The sequence below is a fragment of the Excalfactoria chinensis genome, chromosome 26 (assembly GCF_039878825.1).
Source record: "Excalfactoria chinensis isolate bCotChi1 chromosome 26, bCotChi1.hap2, whole genome shotgun sequence".
In the NCBI taxonomy this organism is placed as follows: domain Eukaryota; kingdom Metazoa; phylum Chordata; class Aves; order Galliformes; family Phasianidae; genus Excalfactoria; species Excalfactoria chinensis.
The window spans coordinates 1,054,812-1,077,598 of record NC_092850.1 but is presented as its reverse complement, the minus strand read 5'-3'; the positions used below and the strand labels follow the sequence as shown (position 1 = coordinate 1,077,598).

General features: G+C 56.6%; 4 protein-coding genes and 1 non-coding gene across 7 annotated transcripts; 2 read left to right on the top strand and 3 right to left on the bottom strand.

Annotated features, from left to right (window-relative positions):
- Positions 1-1,167: 1,167 nt before the first annotated feature.
- PLPPR3 (phospholipid phosphatase related 3) lies at positions 1,168-4,937 on the bottom strand. The gene is made up of 8 exons (XM_072357440.1): positions 4,484-4,937; positions 3,950-4,054; positions 3,561-3,746; positions 3,351-3,480; positions 3,062-3,257; positions 2,932-2,989; positions 2,679-2,852; positions 1,168-2,609 (listed from the first exon to the last, which is right to left on the bottom strand). The coding sequence occupies exons 1-8, from the start codon at positions 4,847-4,849 to the stop codon at positions 1,416-1,418; spliced, it is 2,409 nt and encodes an 802-aa protein (XP_072213541.1). The 5' UTR covers positions 4,850-4,937; the 3' UTR covers positions 1,168-1,415.
- MED16 (mediator complex subunit 16) lies at positions 4,030-17,525 on the bottom strand. Of its 2 annotated transcripts, none has more exons than XM_072357438.1 (16): positions 17,293-17,525; positions 17,084-17,191; positions 16,472-16,641; positions 15,347-15,778; positions 14,358-14,463; positions 13,597-13,752; positions 13,093-13,304; positions 12,622-12,828; positions 12,068-12,278; positions 11,740-11,873; positions 11,387-11,579; positions 10,922-11,138; positions 10,495-10,578; positions 8,906-9,847; positions 6,670-6,824; positions 4,030-4,054 (listed from the first exon to the last, which is right to left on the bottom strand). In XM_072357438.1, exons 1-14 carry the CDS (start codon positions 17,426-17,428, stop codon positions 9,721-9,723), a joined length of 2,493 nt encoding a protein of 830 aa, XP_072213539.1. In that variant the 5' UTR covers positions 17,429-17,525; the 3' UTR covers positions 4,030-4,054; positions 6,670-6,824; positions 8,906-9,720. The 2 variants fall into 2 exon arrangements, with proteins under 2 accessions (XP_072213539.1, XP_072213538.1); XM_072357437.1 differs by lacking the exon at positions 4,030-4,054 and adding an exon at positions 5,691-5,762.
- Positions 5,756-8,189, top strand: LOC140262835 (complement factor D-like). Its single transcript, XM_072357441.1, has 5 exons — positions 5,756-5,979; positions 6,244-6,397; positions 6,475-6,619; positions 6,825-7,082; positions 7,675-8,189. Exons 1-5 carry the CDS (start codon positions 5,913-5,915, stop codon positions 7,858-7,860), a joined length of 810 nt encoding a protein of 269 aa, XP_072213542.1. The 5' UTR covers positions 5,756-5,912; the 3' UTR covers positions 7,861-8,189.
- A 284-nt stretch (positions 17,526-17,809) lies between the features above and the next one.
- On the top strand, positions 17,810-17,916 carry LOC140262981 (U6 spliceosomal RNA). The gene has a single exon (XR_011905884.1). It is a non-coding gene; the product is annotated as a U6 spliceosomal RNA (small nuclear RNA).
- A 117-nt stretch (positions 17,917-18,033) lies between these two features.
- Positions 18,034-22,780, bottom strand: R3HDM4 (R3H domain containing 4). Of its 2 annotated transcripts, XM_072357512.1 has the most exons (8): positions 22,630-22,780; positions 21,925-22,079; positions 21,694-21,812; positions 20,947-21,070; positions 20,572-20,657; positions 19,520-19,605; positions 19,317-19,372; positions 18,034-18,755 (listed from the first exon to the last, which is right to left on the bottom strand). In XM_072357512.1, the coding sequence occupies exons 1-8, from the start codon at positions 22,680-22,682 to the stop codon at positions 18,652-18,654; spliced, it is 783 nt and encodes a 260-aa protein (XP_072213613.1). In that variant the 5' UTR covers positions 22,683-22,780; the 3' UTR covers positions 18,034-18,651. The 2 variants fall into 2 exon arrangements, with proteins under 2 accessions (XP_072213613.1, XP_072213614.1); XM_072357513.1 differs by lacking the exon at positions 19,317-19,372.
- Positions 22,781-22,787: the final 7 nt, after the last annotated feature.

Sequence of the window (22,787 nt, the reverse complement as noted above, 5' to 3'; positions counted from 1 at the left end):
ATGAGGTTTGTCCCCGGCATTCCCAGCCTTTTGGGGATGGGGGGGGGGCTGTTGGTTGCTATAGGAACAGCGAGGTCCGCGAGGGATGGGGACAGCGCGGGGTCACCGCGTGCACAAAGGCGGGGGGGGGGGGGGGGACCTCCAGGACCACCCCCCTTTTGTGGGTATCCCTTTGGGAGTGACCCCCCCCTCGTTAATCCCAGCGCTCATTTCCAGCCCCGCGCCGGGTGATGGCGGATAATCCATATGTTTGCCAGGCGGAGGCTGCGGGATTTCCACCGCTAATCCAATTGGCAGCGGCGCTTTAGGGCCATCTTCCCATCACCGCGGGGCTGGAGCTGGGGGGGGGGCATCGCTGCTGTCCCCTCCCCCCCCGGGTGTGTGTGTGACGGCACCGGGGGTCCTACACCCCCCCAACCCCCCCCCCCCGGTTTATGGGCTGCGACAAACGGCAGCAGCTGCTGCTCAGCGCCGGGCTGGGGTCGCGTGGGGTTCTGCCACCACCATATGGAGATGGGGGGGGTCGAATGATGCTTCTCCCCCCGTATAACCCCCCGGAGGAGGAGGAAGGTGGGGGGGGATGAGGATAGTGCGGGGACCACCGCAGCGCTGGTGCTACGCTGGAGCTGAGCTCGGCACACACGTATCTCCCCTCCGTTACCACAGCAACGGGGATGGAAACTGCAGCGATGGCACTTTGCTGCCGGGCGGCTCCGCAGCCCAGAGGGGGGACCTCGTGCTCAGCACAAGGTGAAGCCATCGCGGGACGCCCCCCATCCCAGCCCCCCCCCCCCCCTCCGGATCCTTCATATCGCAGCTCCAACCCGGGCCACGTTCACACGTTTATTCACTTCTCAAACCACAGCGGCTGATGCCCGATGGATGCATTCACAGCTCCGACCCCCCCCCCCCCCTCCCCACCTACAACCCCGGCCCCATCCGGAGCCTCAGAGCCCGGGGTTCAGCTCAGCAGCCCCCAGAGCTCATTGCAGCCCAATGCAAAGCCTGCAGCTCCCGGGGTCTCCTACCCCACCCCCACTCCCCCTCTTCACTCTCTACTTTCCCCAGTGCAATATATACAGCTGCACATGCCCAGCTCTCAGCCTGTGGACACGTAGCCCCCCCCCCCCCCCCCCCAATAGAACGAATAGGGGCTGCACCCCCCCCTCCCCAGCGCAGCACTGAGCCCCATGTGCACACCCACGTGCTGCCGTTCCCCACAGCCCCACCAAAGCCCTTTAACACCGACTGCTCCCCCACCCCACAGACCTACGTACCATCAGCCATATAAATTAACAACCCCCCTCCCAGAGAGAAAAGAATCATCAGCACCTGTTTTAGAGAGAAAAAAAATGAAGTCCAAAGTGCTCGGGCCCACACCTGGATTTAGGGTTGGGGTTATGGGGGTGCTGGGCTCAGTCCTTAAACCTTCTCCCTGCTGGCATCTTCCTATAGAAGCCGTCAGCATCGCAGTCCGTGAGCACGTCGCGCTCGGCCGCCTTCCTGCGCAGCGTGGCTTCCCGGCTGGCAGCGCCCAGCAGCCCCTCACTCACATCCCCCCTCTCAGCACCCCCAGGTGCCCCATGGATGGCAGCCAGGCTCCCGTAACGCGGCTCATCCTGCTCCACGTCGCTCAGTGAGGAGCCGGGCGACACGCCGGCACTCTTGGCTGGGTGGAAGGCACGGAATTCCTTCCCCACCTCTCCCAGCTCGTATCCATCCTCAGCAGCTTTCGGGGCCGCCTTCCACTCCCAGGGCCCGTTCCCAGCATTGAGGTGCACCACGGGGTGATGCGGGGCGTGAGCGTCGATGGTGACGATGCTGGAGCTGTCGCGTTCCGACGGCGAGCGATACTGCGACGAGTCGGAGCTGGTGGAGGACGAGGAGGTTTCCGAGTGCTTTGGGGTGCTGGGGGCAGCGCCCTGCGCTTTGGACATGGCGATCACCTGCATCAGCCGGGGGGGGTTGGCCGCACGGGGGGCGCTTTTCTCAGCCACCATCACCCACTTGGCCCTCACGGCTCCTCCGCCGCCCGCCGCGCTCTCCTCGGGGATGTGCACCAATGGTGCGGCACCGGGACGGGGAGGAAGGAGCACCCGTGGGCCCAGCGCTGTGCGCTCGGGGCGAGCCTGCACCGTGGGGTAGAGCGCAGGGGGAACCTCCTCCTCCCCATCCTCCCCCCCTCGACCCTCCATCGCCTTCTGCTTCCATTCAGAGATGAGTTGCTTGGAGCGCGAGGCGTCCAGCGGTACGTGGATGGTCATGTGGCGGCGCGCTGCGTCCTCCATGGACGGCGTGCTGACGCGTGGCAGCGTATTACTGAAGGTCACCATGTTCTCCTTGGCCATGGGGCTGCGCGGTGCCAGCAGATCCACGTCCACGCTGGCACGTTTCAGGCTGCCCAACGAGTTCTTGTCGCGTGGCACTGGGCGCACGGCCGCCTCCTCCTCCTCCAGCCGTGGGGTCAGTTCATCGGTGCTCACTGATTTGTTCTGCTGATACACCGCGTCGTGGCCACGTTGCGTCAATACACGGAGAGCATCCTTGGCTGGAGCCGGAGCCGGGACCCTCTCGGTGGGGGCACGGAAGTTGCCCACTGCGTGGTAAGCCTGTGGGGTGGGATTGAGCTCAGTGGGGCTGCGGGGTGGCACAAGGCACACGACCCCCGTGGCACCCACCAGGTAAGCGGCGATGCCGGCGCCGATGAGGAAGCCCACGTAGACGTCGGTGGGATGGCTGCGGTACTGAGTGATCTGCGTCAGCCCGCAGATGCCGGCGGCGATGGCGAAGGCGAAGACCAGGATGGGCTTGAGGAGTTTGGTGCTGTCCGAGATGGTGGAGTTGAAGTACATCTGGAGGGGGTTGGGAGGACAAGGTCAGACAATACGGGCTCAGCCACCGCCGTGCGGCCACGTGGCGTTCCGCACTCACCGACACATAGACAGCGGCGAAGGCAGACAGCGTGGCGTGTTGGGATGGGAAAGTCTTCCTGTAGGAGAGCACAGGGTTTGAGCTGCAGTGCTCGGTGGGGCACGAGACAGCTCTGCCCTATGGCACGTACCTGGCAGACAGGATGGCGTGCTTGTCGGTGCCGGCACAGATATCCTGTGTGATGTAAGGGTTGGCGTCGCAGGGTGTGCCCAGCAGCGTGTAGTTGGGTTTGCAGACAGTGAGGAAGAAGGGTGCGTGGTATCCGGTGGCCAACTGGATGACATCGGTGACCAACGCGGTGGCGCAGAGCCCGAAGACGTGGACACCTACAGGGAGCACAAATGGGTTGGATTCCAGCTTCAAGGTGGGTGAGCCCACCCCAATCCCAAAGCCCTGGGTGAGGCGGTGGCACGACGTACCCACAAACCTTACGGTGCGGCGCAGGAAGGAGTTGAAGTTGCAGCCTCCGGCGTTGATGCTCCCCTCGGTGCCGCTGCGACCCTTCAGCCGGGACTGCAGGCAGTACACCAGGCCCTCCCCGAGCATGATCTGCATTGGGGGGGAAAAAACCACCCTCAGTGCAACCCCAAAGGCAGCAGGACCCGGCCCCATAGCGGTGTGGGACGCACCGAAGCAGCGGGGGCGGCGAAGGCGAGGCTGAGCAACATGAGCAATGGGATGAGCTCCTCACTGCTCTCCACGTAGGGCATGGAGAGAGCGCGGTCGTGGCACTGGAAGCCCACCTTGGCTGGCTTGAAGAGGTCGGTGAGCTCCAAGAAGTACAGCGTCACGATGGAGGAGGCCACGATGGGCAGCTGGGGGGGGGGGGGGTTGGAGGGGTGGGAAGGCTCATTGCCCACCGTAACCCCCCCTTCAATCCCCCCAGGTCCCATTTGATGCACACATGGGGACACGGGTGGTGGCAGAGCCCCATGCACAGCAGGATCTTGGTGCACGGTGGCATCGCAGGGTGAGGAGGACATGCCCCCCCCCAGCCCCCCACCCTCCCCACACGTACCTCCACGAAGTAGAAGCAGGGCAGGAGCGTCATGCTGTCCTTGGGAGCCTTGGCCTTGTCCTTCGGGGAGATCATGGTCCTGGAGGGGTCCTGTATGGGGGTTGGCTGTGGCAACAGGTCGGGGGGGGACTTGGGGTCACAGGGGATGTGGGGAGGGGTCGTGACACCCGCAGGGCACAACGGGGGGTGGGGGCCCGGGGAGCCCCCCCAGCTTCAGTTCCCAGAAACTTCCAACAAGTGCTGAGTGCAATGAGGGATGGAGGGGGGGGGGGGCGGGGGGCAATATAGGGGGGGCAGTACCGGGGTTGGGGGCTGTACCGGGGGATGGCAACACGGAGGGACACTACGGGGTGCAGCACCGGGCGGGGGGAGAGCGGTAGGGAGGCAGCCCCGCTGCAGCCGGGGTCGATCGTAGCGCCGTGCCGCAGCCCCGGGCGGGGGCTGGGAAGGGAAGGGGGGGGGGGGGGGCGCGGAGCTGGAGAGGAGGGGGCGCGGCCCTTTGTGTCCCCGCGGCCGCAACCGCCCCCCACTCACCTCGGCTGCAGCCGCCCCTGGGGGGGGGAATCCGGGCTGGGGGGGGGGACACGGGCGGGGCCGGGGATGTCCGCGGGGCTCCCGCAGCGCGGGGCTGTTCGGCGGAACGCGGCTGTATCCTCCGCCGCCGCCGCCGCCTCCTCCTCCTCCGCCCCCTCCCCACCGCCCCCCGCCCCGCCCCGCCGCTCCCGGCCGCTCTCGGGGCGCTGAACCGCTGCGGGGACGCGGGGAAGGGGAGGGGGGGGGGTAAAGGGAGCGGGCGGGGGACGGGTGTGAGACAAAGGGATCGGTGGGGAGGGGGGGGGGGCGGCACCGAGTGGAGGCGGTGCCCCCGTGCTGCTTTATGTCCCCCACCGTGCGCCGCATCCAACCCCCCCCCCGCGCTGCTCCGCACCCCCGTAAGGCGGCTCTGTCCCCCGGGCTTTGCAAAGGGTCCGGAGCTGCGGCGAGACCCCATTTCCCACCCCACTCTGGGACCCCATCCCACCCCAAACCCCCCCCCAAGGGCATCGGCCTCCTGCCCCCCCACGCAGCCCCCAGCGCTCTGCCCAGGGACCCCCCCCCCCCCTCCCCCCCCCCCCCCCAGCCCCATTGCTCCCCTCAAGTGGGGTCAGACCCGGAGCCGCTCCCCCGCACCGCCCCGAGGCTCAGCCCGGCTCCCGCATTCAATATCTCCCCCCGTTCACGGCCGAGGCATCTGAGAGCAGCTCGGTGCCCCCACGTTCTCTGCCTCCGTTCCATTTTTGACCCTAAGTGGGTAAAAATCTCTTGGCGTATTTAACGTTAAATCCCGAATCATTCCAGATAAGCCGCTCTGCCCGGACCCTGAGTGCAGAAATCCCGGTGTCAGGTTCTGCTCCCATAGCACCGACCCCTCCCCACGTGGATGGGGACAGACATAGCCGGGTTCACACTCCGGAGCGATGGCTTTGGCACAGCTCAGGACAACTACAAGGTAGCCTGAAATAAACCCCAAAGGGATTTAATACTGATAACAAGCCAGAAAACCAAACGCTGTTCCAGCAAGAGGTTCCCTTCTCAATGCTCCATTTAACATCGCAGAGCAGCAGAGAATGGGCTTGTATGGGGTGAGGGCTGTGCTATAGGGTTGGGTTGGCCTCCCCGGGACCTCCACCCCAGTGTTGCTCTGCTTGGTGAACCCCGACCCCATTATCCCTCCAACCCCTCAGTGCTGCAGAAATCCCCTCCTGCTGTTGCCAGACCTGGCAGCTGGGAACAGCTGTTTCCTCCTAAACTTGTTTGTCCGGGAATATTTGACCTGTTTTATAACGGAGAATTAAATTAAAGCACGTTTGGCATCGCCTCGCTTTGGAAATCCCCTCCTTTTCCCCTTCCTGCCCTCCCCGTGGGCCCCAAACTGGATATAAAACCAACCCTTATCCCCACCCTGGAGCAGCTCACTGCAGCCATGGGGCCGTGCAATGCTGCAAGCTCTGTCCTCGTCCTGCTGCTGCTGCTGGGGGCTGCGGTAGATGGTGAGCATGGGATTGGGATGGGAACAGAGCTGGATGCCCCCAGGAGGGCTGTGGGCTCTTGGTTGGTGGGCACTGACCCATCTTGGGGTCACACTGGGGGTGGCTGCGAGGGAAACTGAGGCACTTAGAGAAGGGAGACCTCGTGTGGGGTCAGGAAACCCCACTGCTGTCCATAAGGGTGTGGGGAGGGGTCTCAAGGGGTCTCTCATTCCGGTGTCCCCCCCCCCCAAACTAACGCTGCCTTTCCCCATCCCGCACCACCAGCACAGCCCCGGGGGCGGATCCTGAGGGGTTGGGAGGCTCAACCCCACCTGCGGCCCTATATGGCCTCACTGCAGCTGGATGGGAAGCACGTCTGTGGGGGATTCCTCATCGCCCCGCAGTGGGTGCTGAGCGCAGCGCACTGCACCGAGCAGATGTGAGTAGAGGGGGATGGGGGGGGGGGGGGCTTCAAGCCCTGCAGCCCCCCCAGCTCATTGGGCTGAACCCCCACAGGGGAGATGAACACTTCCAGGTGCTGCTCGGTGCTCATTCACTGACAGCTCCGGAGCCCCACAAGCGGCTTTACAACGTGAAGGCACAAATCTCCCATCCCGGCAGCAACATCCATAACAACAAGGACGATCTCCTGCTGCTCCAGGTGGGCTCCTCCCACATCCCCCCCCTCCCCACCACCCAAACCGCATCCACCTGCCGTCTCCTCTCGGTCCCTTTGCATCGCACGGAGCATCCCGTTCTAAGCCGGATCGGAACGACTCCATCCATCCCCTGGGGGCTGCAGGAGGGGGCTCATCTCTGTGCCGCATCCTTCTGACCCCATCATCGCCTTTCTCTGCTGGTGGCAGCTGGAAGAGAAAGCGGAGCTGAACGAGCACGTGCAGGTGCTGCCATTTCAACGCGAGGACCGGGAGGTGGCGGCCGACACGCTTTGCGATACAGCGGGATGGGGGACGGTGACTCACAGCGGGAAGAAACCGGATCGGTTGCAAGAGGTTCAAAGGCCGGTGATAAGCAGAGAGCTCTGCAACCATCGCACACGACACGACCGCACCATCACCGAGAAGATGATGTGCACCGACTCCCACAAGAAGGACACGTGCAAGGTCGGAGCCTTGGGAAGGGGGAGGGGGAAAGGGAGACCCCATGCGGGGCTTGGGAATGGAGTGGGAGGATGCTGGGGAAGGATGGGGGTGTGGGGTGGGATGGGGCTGCATCCCTGTTGGGATCCCTGCTCCCCAAACCTGGGTGAGAAGAGGCTGGTGGGGGGGGATGGCAGCGACTCTGAGCCAAAGCTGCAGCCTGAGCCACGTGGCAATGAGTTTTATCACATAGCAATGAGTTTTGTCCCATAGCAATGAGTTCTGTCCCATAGCAATGAGTTTTGTCCCATAGCAATGAGTTTTGTCCCATAGCAATGAGTTCTGTCCCATAGCAATGAGTTCTGTCCCATAGCAATGAGTTCTGTCCCATAGCAATGAGTTTTGTCCCATAGCAATGAGTTTTGTCCCATAGCAATGAGTTCTGTCCCATAGCAATGAGTTTTGTCCCATAGCAATGAGTTTTGTCCCATAGCAATGAGTTTTATCACATAGCAATGAGTTCTGTCCCATAGCAATGAGTTCTGTCCCATAGCAATGAGTTCTGTCCCATAGCAATGAGTTTTATCACATAGCAATGAGTTTTGTCCCCCCACAGGGTGACTCCGGGGGTCCTTTGGTCTGCAATGGTGTGGCTGAGGGGGTGGTGACGGCTGGATCTCGTGTGTGTGGCAACTACAAGAAGCCGGCCATCTACACCCGCATTGCACCCTATGCTGAATGGATCGACAGCATCATGGCCTCCAGGGATGGGGACGTGGATGAGGACGTGGCCACACGTTGAGCTCACACTGCTGGGCATAGAGGGGATGGGGATCCTGAATGCTGGGATCCAGGGGGGCTGAATGATGCTCAGGGAGGGGGAGGCACTGCTGGAGGCTTTGCTGGACACATCTGTATTGCAACCACCACAATAAAGCAACGCCAATTGCTGCAGGTAGGACTGCACTGAGTGGGGTGGGGGGCAGTGATAAGGAAGGGGGGGATGCTGAGCTCTGCAGGTGGCACAACCAGGACAGCCCCATGTCCCCACCCTCCCTGACCCCATCCCTGGGTGTTGGACCCCACATTCCCTTCCCAGCACTGCTCTGAGCACCCTGAAGGAGCAATGCTGCACCCCACAGCACGGCAGGGTTGGATGCTGCTCACTGGAGCAGGGACTGCCCACATGCACATGGCATGGGCAGGCTGCAGGAACGCAGCTCTGTGTGCCATAGACATCAAATAACCCCAAAGTGCTCCTCCAAAGGAAGGAGATGAGCAAGGTCCCATGCTGATAAGCTTTACTTACAGGGAAAAACCCCCTTGACAAGGAGTTGGAGTTTCCTAATGAGCCACCCGACTGGCCTTAATTACAAGAAGAACAGCAAGGCACAGCCCAGCTCTGCAGCAAAACCTCAGAGCTGAGGGCTGAGCTCTTCACCCTCAGCTCAATTCTTCACTAATAAATGAAAACTCGCTCCCAGAGGGATATGAATATTAACAACATGGCATCATCCTTCCCTTAAATGGTCTCAGAGGACACACAGAGGTGGATCCAGCTGAGCAGGAACTCAGCCAGGCCCCACATTGGCTCCAAGTACCCACACAGAGCTGCTAAAAGCACTCAGACTTAACCCCAACAGGCACTTCCATCACCCCACAGCCACCCCCATCACCCCACAGCCACCCCCATCACCCCACAGCCACCCCCATCACCCCACAGCCACCCCCATCACCCCACAGCCACCCCCATCACCCCACAGCCACCTCCATCACCCCACAGCCACCTCCATCACCCCACAGCCACCTCCATCACCCCGCCTCTTCTCTCTTCTGCCCACAATAACCTGATAGGAGGTTGAAAACCAGTTGATTCTGCGAGTGTTTGCAGCTCCTTTCTTAACAGAGGTGCAATTCACACCAGTTTCCTGCTTTTCTTGTGCACTGATGCATCAGCAGCCCTGGGTTTCCAAGTCACATGACAGAGTGCTGAAGTTCTGCAAACAAACCAAACATTCTGTGTACGAAATTAAGGGAACTTTTATTTCCAAAAGAGCTCAGAGTTCCTTGCCTGGGTTTGCTCCAGGCAGCCTCAGGCCTCTTCTCCTCCATCCATCAGCACACACAGATATATGTGATGATGAAGGCTCCCATCAGAGGAGCCAAGTTCATTCGAAGCACGGAGATGCAGAAGGAAACTGACTGACCCACGCCATGCTTCCCAAGCAGCCCACAGCAAAGGAGAAACACAAGGAACCAAGAGTTTGCTCCTCTCTCCTTGGAGATTCTCTGTGTACCCTCAGAGCCCCCCATCACCACTCAGCCTGTGCTGACTGCAGGGCTCAGCCATTCTGCTTGGTCAGCCCAGAGACACATGGAGGTTTCCCCCTTCCCTGGCCTTTGGCTTCCAGCTGATATCGCCTTTGGTGGCAATGGGAAAGCTTTACAGGGTGGAGCCTAAAGGGAACCCCTCAAAAGTTCCTTTCCTTCCTTCCTTTCCTTTTAGGGTTGAAGCTGAAAGACCAATGTAAGTAAAAGGTATCAGCACTCCCAGCCAACCATTGGGCACTGTTCTCACAAGGGCTGCAGCTCCTGGCTCCCAAAGCACATCCAGCTCTTCCACTTAGCACCCACTGCTTTCTCCATGCCTCACAGAGGTGCTTCAGGAATAGCTGAGGGGCATCCTCCTCCACAGCCCCCCACACAGGCAGTTTTTGACCCAGCGTTGCTCCCATTGCTTCACAGCAGTGACTTTGTTTGGAGATTTCAGCATCGTAACGCAGCCGCACCTGGAAAGGAAGAAAACAAGGAAGGTACAGCCTGGCACAAAGATGGGAAGGCCAGGAAACAAAGCAGCAATGCTGGCACTTCTGGTCACACACTGAGCAGGGAGTCGATGGATCGATGCAAAGTGAAGTCTGAATGATCATCCCCAAACCAGCACTGTGGGTGCTGTCATCATTTGCACTCATTGCCTCCTCCCCAGCAACAGCCTCCAGGCTCTCGTCACCAATAAAGACCCTACAGGCTCTGTTCTGTGGGCTCTGTTTGCCTGTGTGAGCTGATTACCCCCATACATTGAGCTGTGGGTACTCTGCAAGGCACAGTGCTAAGGCTTAAATTGAACAGCCACGCTGCAATGATAGTAGCAGCTATCCTGAGTCAGCTCTCTTAAGGATCTTCGTCTTCCACATCAGGGATATCTGAAACCTACCCACAAGTGCTTTCTTTAAATGCAAAGCGGCAGCTCCATAAATGAACAGCCCTTAATTTAGAAGCAGAATTTCCTCCTGCAGGCGTAAATCACACCACAAGTTACTGGGATGCCAGCCGGGATGGTAAACAGAGACCAAGGGAGCTTTTGAATGACAAAAGGCAGTTTGAGTTTCTGCCAAGACCTTCTCTGCATAGAAGGGATTTCACCCTCATCACTTACCTGGTACATGACTTGCATTCTTCTGTCGGGTATGCTCCTAAATGAAGCCTTCTCAGATGATCAATTTTGGGCTGACCAGGTGCCCTATGCAGGAAGAAGAACGGGATCGTTACTAGGGTATCACTTTCTACAAGCTGTTGCCAGGACAGTGAGCTGCATTTCAATGGCCAGTGGGGCCCAGGTTTTGACTGCATGCTCTGTAAAGTGCCACCGGATTCAAAGGCATGCTGACATCAATCTAAACACAAACGGGCACCTTTCCCCCTCCCCTCCTGCCATCTCATTTCAGTTCTTTATAACTCAGTGATGACTGGGAACTCAAGCACAGAGAATAAACCCTCTTGTGGCACAAGCATCCCAGATCCAACGACCTCTCAGAGCTGGAGAGATCCCAACCAAACCATCTATTTGTTTCAGATCTTTGTACCTCACAAAGGCATCAAACTGGGAAGAGACAGTGTGACCAATGAGCCCAGGAGCTTTTCCAAACTGCAGCCTGACGAGCTGTTTGTTCTGCAGCTTGCTGATAATGCCATCGTTGATAGGCAACCAATCAATATTGGGAATGAGCAACTGGCTGGGCAGGAGGCAACATTCATCTATCAGGGTATCATCTGGTTCTGTTATGTGATTTTCTTCACGACCTGCATGGAAAAATGAAGCAGAAAGAGAGAAAAACCAGCGTGATCTTTACACATCTCATTTACAGATGGAGAGAAGTGGATGCAGTTCCCCCCCCCTCCATCCGCCAACGCAGCACAGGGAACAATAAAGCTGGCAGCTGCACTTGCCCTTTCTAAACACTACAGAGTTACCCCCTGTAATTATTTCTACCGTGCACAATCCAAATTAAGGAAGATCCTTTTGTTTGAGGGAACTGGCAAACACTCACAGCACAGCCAGAGTTTAGTCAGAAGCCTGAAGAGGAGGGACATGCTGTCCTGAGTGTCAGAGGTTGCTGTGTAGACAGGGAGGCAGCTTGGCTTCAGCAGCCCCCAAATACGGATCACCACCATCAGCTCCCTGAACATGCCCAGGGATGCTCCATCTCGCAGGAAGCTGTGGCCTGGCCTCACAGGAGAGCCCTGCAAAGGGGAGAAACATTTGGGGGTTGAGGCTTAAACTCAGCCTGTTGGAGCTGCTGTTCCACTTACAGGACAGTAGACAGGCTTGTAGAGGATGCCACGGAGGTTAGAGGTATAAGAGGTTCATGAAGATCGTTCTTGGAAGCCCAGCCTCTCTCACCTGGTTAGGCAGGCTGGCCAGTAGATAAAGCACAAAGTCCCCCACCCACTGGATGAGTTGCTGCAGAGATTGCAACGTGTTCATCTCCAGGACAAACTCCTCTGTCTTTAAGTTGATCATTACCTTGTCAATGTCTGAAACAGGAACAAAACGTGTGGTTCAGTCAGGAGATGGACCCACACTCCACCCTCTGGTGCAAAAAGACATCACTTCCCCCTTCCTCAAACCCAGGAAGCAACTGTGAGCTTATGACGTTTCACATTGAGTCTACAAGGAGCTGATGCAGGACTTTCAGAGAGCTGTGCCTGATATCACCAGCAACCCTCACCTACATCTGTGATCTTGGAGCAGATCTCTGTGAGTCGGTCCCCAGGACTCTTATCTGGGGTGTTGAGGAAGTGTGGGCGCAACAGAGACTTCAGGGTGCAGCTGATGGCAATCAGGAACAGCTTGGCATGGTAGTCACAAACACGGGCTATCGTGCTGGAGGAGAGCTTGCAAAGAGAAGCCTTCATGGCAACAATGCGTGTGGCGAGGACCTGAGGGACAGAGGCACGAGAGAACATTCAGGTGTGAAGGTAGAATGAGGATCAGCTCACAAACTGCTTTATTCTCTGCCATGTGAACAACTGGAATAGTGAATGCTGTTTGATTCACGTACAAACAGCCCTATTGCTCCCAGGATGCTCTGACAGCTCACCAGAACTTCCCAACAGATAGAGATGAGTGACAACAAACGCTGTGTCAAATGTGGTTCTTCACACCTCAAGCATTGCTTAAGTAGAGCGATCAAAGACAGCACAGACAGGCTGTTGCAGCCCTCTCCATGTTGCTGAGATCTCTCCCTCTGCTGTGAATCAGGGAGTTCCCACTCTTGCTGACCTGCTGCAGGGCTGCACTCTGCCGTGTGTACTCTTCATGCAGCTTCTCCACCAGGTTTTGGACCATGTTGGGCTGGACGTGGAGCAGGATGTCCCACCAGTCATAGCCAGTCACCATGCAGTACTCCAAGAGGAACAGCAAGTGGCGGAGGGAGGTGTTCATGTCCAGCACATGACCCATAGAAGGGGAGATACGAAGCATGCTCAGCTGAATGGAGGAGGCAAAGGAAAATCCCCATCAAGAACGGACTTGAAAGCTTTCCACAAAAGCTACTGCACAACATAGGGTGACCTGGAGCTCATTGCTGGCCCAAAGATACAAACCCTACAGTAAAGGGATGAATCACGCCTTGTTTAACATGGGTCACACAGCTGGAAATGACATTCCCAGAGCTTTCCAGAATGATCCATCACCATTTAGAGAAATGAAGAGATATCCCAGGAAAGCAGCCCACATAACAGAACACATTACCTTCCCATGACTGTCAATGCCAGCCAAGGCCAGAGACGTCCAGGAGAGCTGCATGGCTTTGAAGTGAACCAGGGGCCCAGTAGTTCGTTGCCTTTTGATAGTCTGCTCATCCACTGGGCGCTGGGAAGAAGAGCCATGGAAGACAGCCATCATTTGCAGGGACAGGCGATGAACGATGTGGACACTGCCATCATGAAAAGCCAATGCCAGACCTGGGGAGAGATAAGAACCAAAGCTAAGCAAATGCTGGTATAACCCTGACCTTGTCCAGCAAAACAGACACTGAAAGCACACGTGGCAACAACACAGCACCCAAAGGCTGTGGGCTTGCAGGTACATTCATGCCTCGAGGCCACCCCAGCACTGCAGAGGTATGAATCCTCCCATGGAAATGAAACTGTTGTGAATTCTTCCTTCAGGTACAGTTTAGAAGACAAAGAAGAGGAGTTTCAAGCAGAAGTCTAATATTTAAGAGGAAAAAAAAACCCAACAGAGATTCCTTACCCAGTCCAGGGAAGAATTTGGTGTCATTTGCCACCTTCAGGTCAGTATTTGTGAGGGAGATGGGCAACTTGGGCAGAGCCACAGCTGAGACACGATCCAAATCATTGGTTGCAGAGAGAATTCGCCATTTCAGGATCATGGGTTGCTTGTCTCCAACTTGAGAAAGAAAAGTGAGACATCATTGTCTGAAGGGGTCAGAAAACAGAGCCCCTCCCTGACTTCTGCCCACGCTTCTCTATGCAGACCAGTGTATTTCCCCTGTATCTCCCCACGTTCTTCTGAGCTCAGTAACCACACAAATAGTGACTCGTTTCGCTGTATCAGTTTTGATGGAAGGCTCTGCTGGAGGCGATCGACAATTCTTTATGTTAAAGAACCCTTTGCATTTCAGCAGAGCAAACAGCACAGGTGTGATGCTGTTATATATGAACTGAAGTAGAAGAGATGTGCAGGCAAGGGAGCTCAGTGAAGCCACAATGCACCATTTCTTCCTTCACAAGGCTCAGCTTGCTCTGCTCCCAGCAGGAAAAGCGGTTGCACAGCAAAACAGAAAATGCCTTTTATTGAGTGAAAGTAACAACCGTAAACCACTTCCTGGAAACCATCTCATTTGTTGCCTAAGATGCAAAGAAATGGGATGGAACAGAGCGTGTGGCTGAGAACACCCGAAATACAAATAAATAGGTGATAATGGATTGCAGGCCCTGCCTTACCACCCTCATTCACACCACACTCCTTAAGTCCTTGGTGCTGGAACTCACCCACAGGAGAGATTTGCTGGAAGATGTTGTTGACAGGCAAGCCTTCTTTCCGCAGAGACCAGCACTCCACAATGCTGTTGTTCTGGTTGGAAGCACAAAGCAACACCTGTAGAAGGGAAAGTCATGCTGTTTGTAGGCACAGCATTCGCAATAGGGAACCACATTACCTGGTAGTATTTTCAGCCCCTCTCCCTTCTCTGCTCTGAGGCTCTTTTTCCTAATTAGCCAGTACACCACTAACGAATAGCAAAGGATTGTATCAGCAACACACAATGGAGAAGGCCCTGGCTCTAGCTGGAATGAAAGAGAGGCAGAACTGTGCAGTGGTATCACAGCCTGTGCTTCTTCACATCACTAACGATCTCATCTCACACAGATCTGTAACCTGCCAATGCTGCCCCATACATCACAGAATAAACGTGAAGAAAAGGGCAGGAAAAGAACTGACTCCAAAGCCAAAACAGACACTGTGTTCTCCAACACAGCACTCCATCCTAACCACAGGGAACAGAAGAGTTTTTCAGCTTCATTGAACCACTTGGGTTTCCACAGTCACCTCACCCTGGCAAATAGAGTTAAGCTGCTAAATTGAGTCACATGGATCAAGAGCTCCAAGTGTTCTGGAGAGGGACTGCTTTGAAGTCAAGACTCAAAGATGAAAGACTTCATATCTCAGAACCTCCTCGGATCGCCCAGCAAAACACCCACAGTAACCAATGGCAGAGCCATAAAATAAAAGCAACACATAATCAGGTTAATGAAGAATGGGCCTTTTCAGTCAGCCATGATACTCCCAGACCTCTCAAATGCAGCCTGCTTGAATGAAGCTGAACAAGCAGCCACTCCAAAACCAGCAGAGAATCACTGCAGGACATGATTGCTCCCTCCTAGAGCTGTGAGATGAAGCCAAGAGGAGGAACAAACACAGAATAAACTGTCTCCTTTGTTATTCACTTCATTCCTGCTTGTTTTAAACAGCAGGTGCTCACCTGTTCTGACATATCCCGAGCAAGGAACTTCAGGTGAGTGATTGCTGGGTATTTGTCCTTGCGGGCAGGGTCGGTGGTGCAGCGCATGAAGAGGGAAGGTAGGATTTCGGTGTCTATCTTGCATTTCTCATTCACCACGCTCACACAGACTTTGTAGAACTGGACAGGGGAGGCACTGCTACCATCCGAAGTGGCCACCACGATGTTTCCCCCACCAGTGAAGGCGACGTCTGCCAAGGCAACGCGGCAACGCAGGCGGCAAAGGCTTTCTGTGGATGTCAGCACTTGCCCGTTGGGCTTGAGGAGGGAGACTGTCACCAGCCCACTGATGGTCACAGCAATCCAGCCCTCCATAGGCTTCCCACCAAACAGCGTCAGCGACGGAGAGAATTTGACCCTGGAAAACTTCTCCCCGAAGTTTGATGCTCCAGACTGCGAATGAAGATCAACAATGCAAAGATGTCAGCATCTGATGCCTGCAGTGCACCCAGGGCTGCAGAGTTCTGCTCCTCTGAGTCACTGCAGCAAGGTCAGCAGAGATAAACGGAGCCCAGGCATCGAGCTCATACACCCAGCTCTGAGATGTGCTTCTCCCCTAGTATCTACCCTATGAGCAGTGCCAGCTGCTGCCCAACACAATGCACAGCCCCATTATGTTTCTGTACCCTGCAAGAGTTCTCTAAGGTCCCTTCCAACTCGCACGATACTATGATACTATGATGATACTATGAAGAGTTAACAGTTGAGAATGCAGGATGTTAATCTGCACCTGACAGACTTTCTCATTTTTGAATCAGAATTAAGACATGCTTCAAAACAAGCAGCTGGTCTCCGTATACCTACAGCAACAAACCTCCTTACTTCGACGACTGGAGTACCACTGGTAGGCAAGCATGTGCTTTTATCTCCATTTTACAGCCATGGAGATTGAAACAGGCTGACTAAAACAAGAGAAATGAAGCACCCCACCTGCATTTCTCAGGCTGGAGCTAGGAAGCTTTCTAACTTGAAAGATTCCCCTGCCTGACGTGCCCAGCACTACAGAAGAAGCCCATGGCAGAGCAGAGACACACAGAGGGGTTTCCCAGCTCCCCCACCAATGACCCAAGCCATCCCATGACGAACCTTCTCCACGTGCAGTGCCAGCTTTACACCATTGTGCAGCCAGGATAGGGCCACCACGGGATCTCCCTCCACCATACTGCCCACCGTGTTCTCCCAGCTGTTGGCCAGGTGGTCAGTCATGCTCCAGCACTTGATGTGACCGTCTGCATCCGCTGAGAGCAGCCTGGAGCCTGCAGAGACACAGCCCTGTAAGAACCCTGGGTGCTGCCCACCACCAGGTGAGGAATCAAGCCACCCCACGCAGCTCTCTGATGGAGCCTATCACTTTGTAGGTGTGAGACAACACCAAATCACATTGAATCACAAAGAACCACTGTGGAAAGTGGCCTTTCAGGACCTGAAGGGGAGCTACAGGAAAGCTGGGGTGGCCTTTCAGGACCTGAAAGGGGAAAGCTGGGGAGGAACTCTTTATAAGGGCAGGGAAAGGAAATGGTTTTAAACGGGAAGAGGGTCGATTTAGACTGGATATGAGGGAGAAATTCTTTACTATGAGGGTGGTGAGACGCTGGCACAGGGTCAGGCTGGATGAGCAACCTGGTTAAGAGGGAGGTGTCCCTGCCTATAGCAGGGGGTTGGAAGGAGGTGATGTTAACCATGAGGCCTCATGCTCACCGGACTGATCCCACTCCAGGCAGGTGATGGCTTCCACATGGCCCGAGTTGACTGAATAGACGTCCCACGGGTGCTCCGTGTCGATGATGTGAACCATATGGGTGAGATCTATAGGAAGCAAGAAACGAAGCCCACCCCGTTACCGGCCTGCAGCAGGGAATGGGGCCTGCTGTCACTATGGGGGGTGGGGGGGGGGGTGTAGGCCGCACCGCGCTCCTCCTCGTTCCTCAGGTCGGTGGTGAAGGCGATGAGGTTGCGGCAGGACCAGGCGCACACTAATGGGATGGACGGGCAGTGGTCGCTTTTAGGCCGCTTCTCCCACTCGCACACGTAAGCTAAATCCATCGCAGAGACCCCTCAACCCTCCCGGGGGCGGCGGGGGGCGATGGGGAAAGGCCCGAAGCGGGGATGGAGACTGGAGCGGTACCGCGCATGCGCCGTCTGTCAGGACCCCGCGGGTTGCCCGGCACTGCTGAAGACAGCCCAGACGGAGGTCCTTACGGCCGGGTGGTGATTTGCATAAAGACTTACCCAGAATCCCGGCGGTGCGAAGAATAGAAAAAAAGTCTTAAAACTGCGGTAAAAAACATCAAAAATGACAGATTTATGGATAAAACAAGTGTGAATAAGGCGAAAATTTTTGTGAGGTAAATTATAAAATTCACCCTATTATAAAAAAGATTTCTATATGAGCCTTTATATACCGCCGTGTAGGTGGGGCATATCGTGCTCGCTTCGGCAGCACATATACTAAAATTGGAACGATACAGAGAAGATTAGCATGGCCCCTGCGCAAGGATGACACGCAAATTCGTGAAGCGTTCCATATTTTTTACTGCTTTTTACACAGCCTCGTCCCCTTTTCACTCCGCACCGCAGGCCCCAAACCCACCCTGGCCCCTCCATTTCCCCCCCCCCAACAAACCCCAACACACAGACCACAAATGATTGGAGCACCACATTTTTATTGTCCCGGCAGGAATGCCGCCCGTTCCTGATGCACACACACACACACACACACGAACACGAGGCACCACCCTTGCTCACATCCCAGCCTGCTGCTCAGAGCACACACCTGGGGCAAGCACTTCTCCCTTCCCTCCCCCCTCCCGCCCCCCCATACAAATATACACATAAAAAGACACCTATGTTACACTTAAAAACAGCCCTGCTCTATGCAGGCAGGGCTGTGATCAGCCAGCTCCAGCAGTGCCTGAGGGCTACGGCTGCCATGGAGGTGTCAGAACACAGAGCCATCATCCCACAGGCCCTGGGCGCTTCCGCTGGCTGATCCCAGAAGCATCCAGGCCAGCAGCATGCCACAAGCCTGGCATCATTAAAAGCACATGGGCTGCACTGACACTGACAGGGCCAGGAAGCGTGGCTCCTGCCAGAACCCATCTGCAGCCCCACAACACACTGCAGTGCCTACAGGGAGGCTCAGCCCACGCAGTAGGGAAGGGACGGAACCCCATGTGCAGGTCACAAGGAGCTGGGCCCACGGGGGCCATCAGTGGGCAAGCAAAGCCTTCAGCGCGCTGAGTGTGGGGCAGGGCAGCCCCTTGCTGTCAGCTGAACTGCTCCAGGTAGTCCGAAAGCAGCAGCTCTGGGGGCAGGAAGACGTGGTGCTTGTTGCTCACTTTCATTTGGCGTTTCCCTTCGATATCCGAACCTGGGAGCAAGATGGAAGAGTTAACACCATGCTGCAACCCACAGCCCAGCCCCTCTCAGCAGCCCACTGGGTTCCTATGGTTCTGTTTCATGCCCTGCAGAGGAGCTGCCGCCTCCAGCCCCCTCCACTGGCACTCACTCTGCTTCCTATTATCAAGGCTCTCATGCTGTTTTGAACAAGCAGTTAACTCTGCAAAGACAGAGCCTAGAGCTTCCCTTCCCCTGCTGTGGCAACAACACCTACATAGAAACCCAGGACCAGGCTCTGTGGAAGGAGGCAGTGAGTGGGGCTGAGCACAGTGAGCTGCTTTGGGCCACCCAAGCCCAGAAACAAGAGGGAAAGTAAGAACTGCTGCATGTGGCATCATGAGGTAGAGTTGCTCTGGCCACAGTCTTGGCCCAGAGATTGTAGCCTGGTGCATGGAAGAAGCAGAATATGGTTATCTGCAAGCTGCAGTGAGAGGTGGGGCCGGGGAAAGCAGGGAGGAAGAAGCTGGGCTGGAGAGGGGAGATAGCAACAAAAAGGAAAAACAACAAACAAAACCAAACGTGAGGATCTTACTGGCAGAGACGAGGTCCATGTACTGGCAGAGTGCGTGGAGCAGGAGTCGCTCAAAGCTGGGGGGAGGCAGGGGACTGGGTTAGAGCTGATGTGCTTCACACCAGCACTGCCCTTCCCTGAGCTGTGCCAGGGAGCCCGAGGATCAGTGGGAGCACAAAGAGCTCTGGGCTCAGCCCTCCCTTGTGTGCCCACCACAGGGATACCTGTTGTCCATCAATGCCGTGTACACGGAGTGTGGAGTGACAGAAAAGAAGGTTAGCAGCTCCTCCTCCAGGCACTCCAGCATCCCCTGCAAGGAACAAGCAAAAGAATCAGTGAGGAGAAGGCAAATCCCATGAAGGGAAGACAGTGGGCCATGTCCAAGCTGCCTGGCCCCAGGTAGCTCCATACCCCACAGCTTTGCCTTTGAAGAACTGCAGACTCAGCCAGCAAATACTTGGCTATCCCAACCATTATCCTCTGCTACATGCAGGACAGCAGGGAGGCACGTGGCACTGAGGCCCAGAGCAGAAGGGAATCCAGCCCTGCCAGCTCAACAGTTTGCATGCCAAATGCTGGCATCATCCCTCACACATGAAGCAGGAACAGCCAGAAGAGCCTTGAGCCTTCCATCTCCTCCTCTCCTGACAGCCAAAGTTCAGCTGGAGTGCAGCTCAGAGCACTGTGACCCCAGAGAGAAGCAGCAGAGTCTCAGTTGAGAGCAAATTGAGAAGAAGCCAAGAGGCAGGAGGAGCCGAGGCTGCTTTTAGAGACAGGGCTCTAATTAGAGCATGGAAAACAAACAGCAGGAAAACAGCACCGCTGAGAATAGAGCAGGGAGCCAGGCACCCTGGGCTTGGGCACAAGGACACTGTGTTGCAGCACGGGTTTGCCTGCTCAGTACATTGTGCAGTTCGACCCCTTTCAAAAGGCAATTGAGTTCTTCCAAAGTATCCCTGTGTAGACAAGTCTGAAGACCCCTAAGATCAGGCTGCGGCTCCAGTGCACAAGCATACTCGGTTTCCCCATCACTTACTGAACCGAGACGGGGAAACAACCAGGTTAAAAACAACCTATAAGTCCCAGAAAACCTCATCTAACCCAGGAAAACCTCTCTGTGTGGGGAGCTGAACATCTGCTGCCAGCAAAGCTCTGCTCCAGAGGTCACAGGAGAGCAGGTGTGTGTTCCCAGGAGCTCAGCACCTGCTCGCAGCTCAGGAACAGCAGCAAAACTCATCCCAAAGCACTGCCCACACCACCCACGTCCCCAGCTCACCATGGGGATCCTGCCCCTCTTCAAGGTGGAGCGCAGGCGGCGGCTGATGCGCTGGAAGCACTCCTTGGGGGTGTAGGCAGGGTGCTCTGGAGCCAGCAGAGGGAAGAAAAGAAGGGTCTTAGACAGGGTCTGCAGCCCTGTGGCATCACCTCATTGAGGTGCTCAGCCTGACCCCAGACAACAGGCCCACACAAGTTCCCATTCAGGTTCATGATGGGGTTTTATGATGCCCCTGATCCCTTCAGGCGCTGTCGTAGCCCAGCCCTGCCATGACTGGATGATGTAGGGAGCACCTCAGGAAAAAGCACCCTTCCCAAAGTGCACGTAAGGGAGGGAAGGGAGAGGCTCTCCCCACCCGGCTTCCCCTCCCAGCACCTTTCCACTTCTCTTTGCTCTTCAAGGGCAGCTTCCTCTTGTGCTTCTTCCTGGCCTCCTCCTCCAGGTAAAGCAGGACACGCTCTTGCTCTTCTCCTGACCGGTTCATGAAGTCATTCCAGATCTGACAACACAAGCATGAAGCCCCAATGCAGACATCACATGGAGCTCCCCAGAATGCCCAAGCCTGTGCCTCGAGGAGATGGATGTTTGGCACTCAGAGCCAACAAGAAGGTGGCTTTCTGCAGGGAGTCCAAGTGATGACAGCTCCCATCCATCCACGCAACGCAGCCAGATAGACATCAGGCTTTCTAAGCCTGGATTGAGTAAGAGTGGAAGAGCACCCAGAGTGCACAGAGACCACACGGATAGCCCTGCAGCCAGAACTCTGAACACCTAACGCAGCGGAGGTGCCAAGTTTCAGAAGACGAGGTCATGGAGGAGGTGCAGCAACACCAGCCAGGCTGTATGGAGCAACCGAGCTGTTTGGCAAGAGGCCTGGTGAGGAGGAAGTGCTGCAGCTCACTCAAGATTACCCTCTGCAGCTTGCCCAAAGGAGCTCCCAGCAGCAATTCAAGTACAACAGGAACAGCAGCTGACCCCAAACCAGCCAAAGCAAAGCACCCAATGCCAGGCTAAACACACGTATGGACTCCCAGTGGAATGCAAGCAGCCCCTCTGTCTGGGGCAGCACACTACAAGCACTCCACACACTGAGGGGCAGCAAGACAGGCAGCCACATCCTACCTCCACGTAGGTCTCGTTGTTGCAAGCCTCAGTGAAGATGCTCGGGGTGGCAGAGTGCGAAGGCTCTGCCTCATTGCTGCCACATTCATCTCGCTCCAGGAGCGTCATCAAGTAGCGAGCTGGGGAGGAAAGCAACAGCAGAGCCCTTGAGTCTGGGGGCAGGGTCCTCACAGAAGGCACTGCAGGCAGTGTAAGGAGCTGGGGGGTAGCCTGCAGCCACCCAGGCCTTACTGTTCTCCAGCCTCTGCAGGCTCTTGCGGCCCTTGGCTTTAGGGATGAGGTCGGAGTTGCGGATGGCCTTGTTGATGTAGTACTGCTTCCTCTTGGAGGGAGAGAAGCGTTTGGACGGGGAGCTTTCCAGCGGCGGCAGGCAGTCCTCAATCCTCCTACAGGGATGTGACAGAAGGGCTGAGCTCCTGAGACCCCCGGGGCCCATAGAGACGGCAAAGCAATGCAAACTAACCAGCCTCCAGCACCACGGCTGCAATAAGGCAACAACCCTGAGCTCCACCGAGGCTTTTATTAGTCACGGTTACGCAGTCAGGGTGTTGGTGAGACACCGAGAGTCATAAGAACGATCGTAAATGGGTGGATTTAACACGAAGGTTCAACCGAGATCAGCACGAAGCACCTACAGCAACTGGTTTTGCTTTCATTGCCGACCGAAGCCCAGCAGAGCACGGGAGGTTTCGCTGCCTATTAGCTCGCTATCTAACCCCCTGCAGCAGCAGCAGTTTCCCTTCAGGCCTGTGCTGGGTCGCCTTTAGCACAGCGCTAGGACAGGCCGCAGCCCAACCAGACCCAGGCCCTCATAGCGGCCTTCCGGGTTCAGGCCCGGTACCGGCGGAGGGGAGCGGCCGCTGACAGCCCGGTCCAGCCGCCCCCAGCCATAGCAGCAGCACCACCCGGAGCGCCCCGCAGCCCCGCCACACTCACGGGAAGGGCTCGGTGGAGCCTCGCCCCGCCGCACCGCCCGGCAGCACCACCATGGCTCGGTACCGCCGCTCCGGCCTTAAAGGGACCGCGGAACCGGGCCCTGCTCGGTCCGATCGGAAGTGACGTCACTCACGGGGGCGGAACCGAAGCGCTCTCCC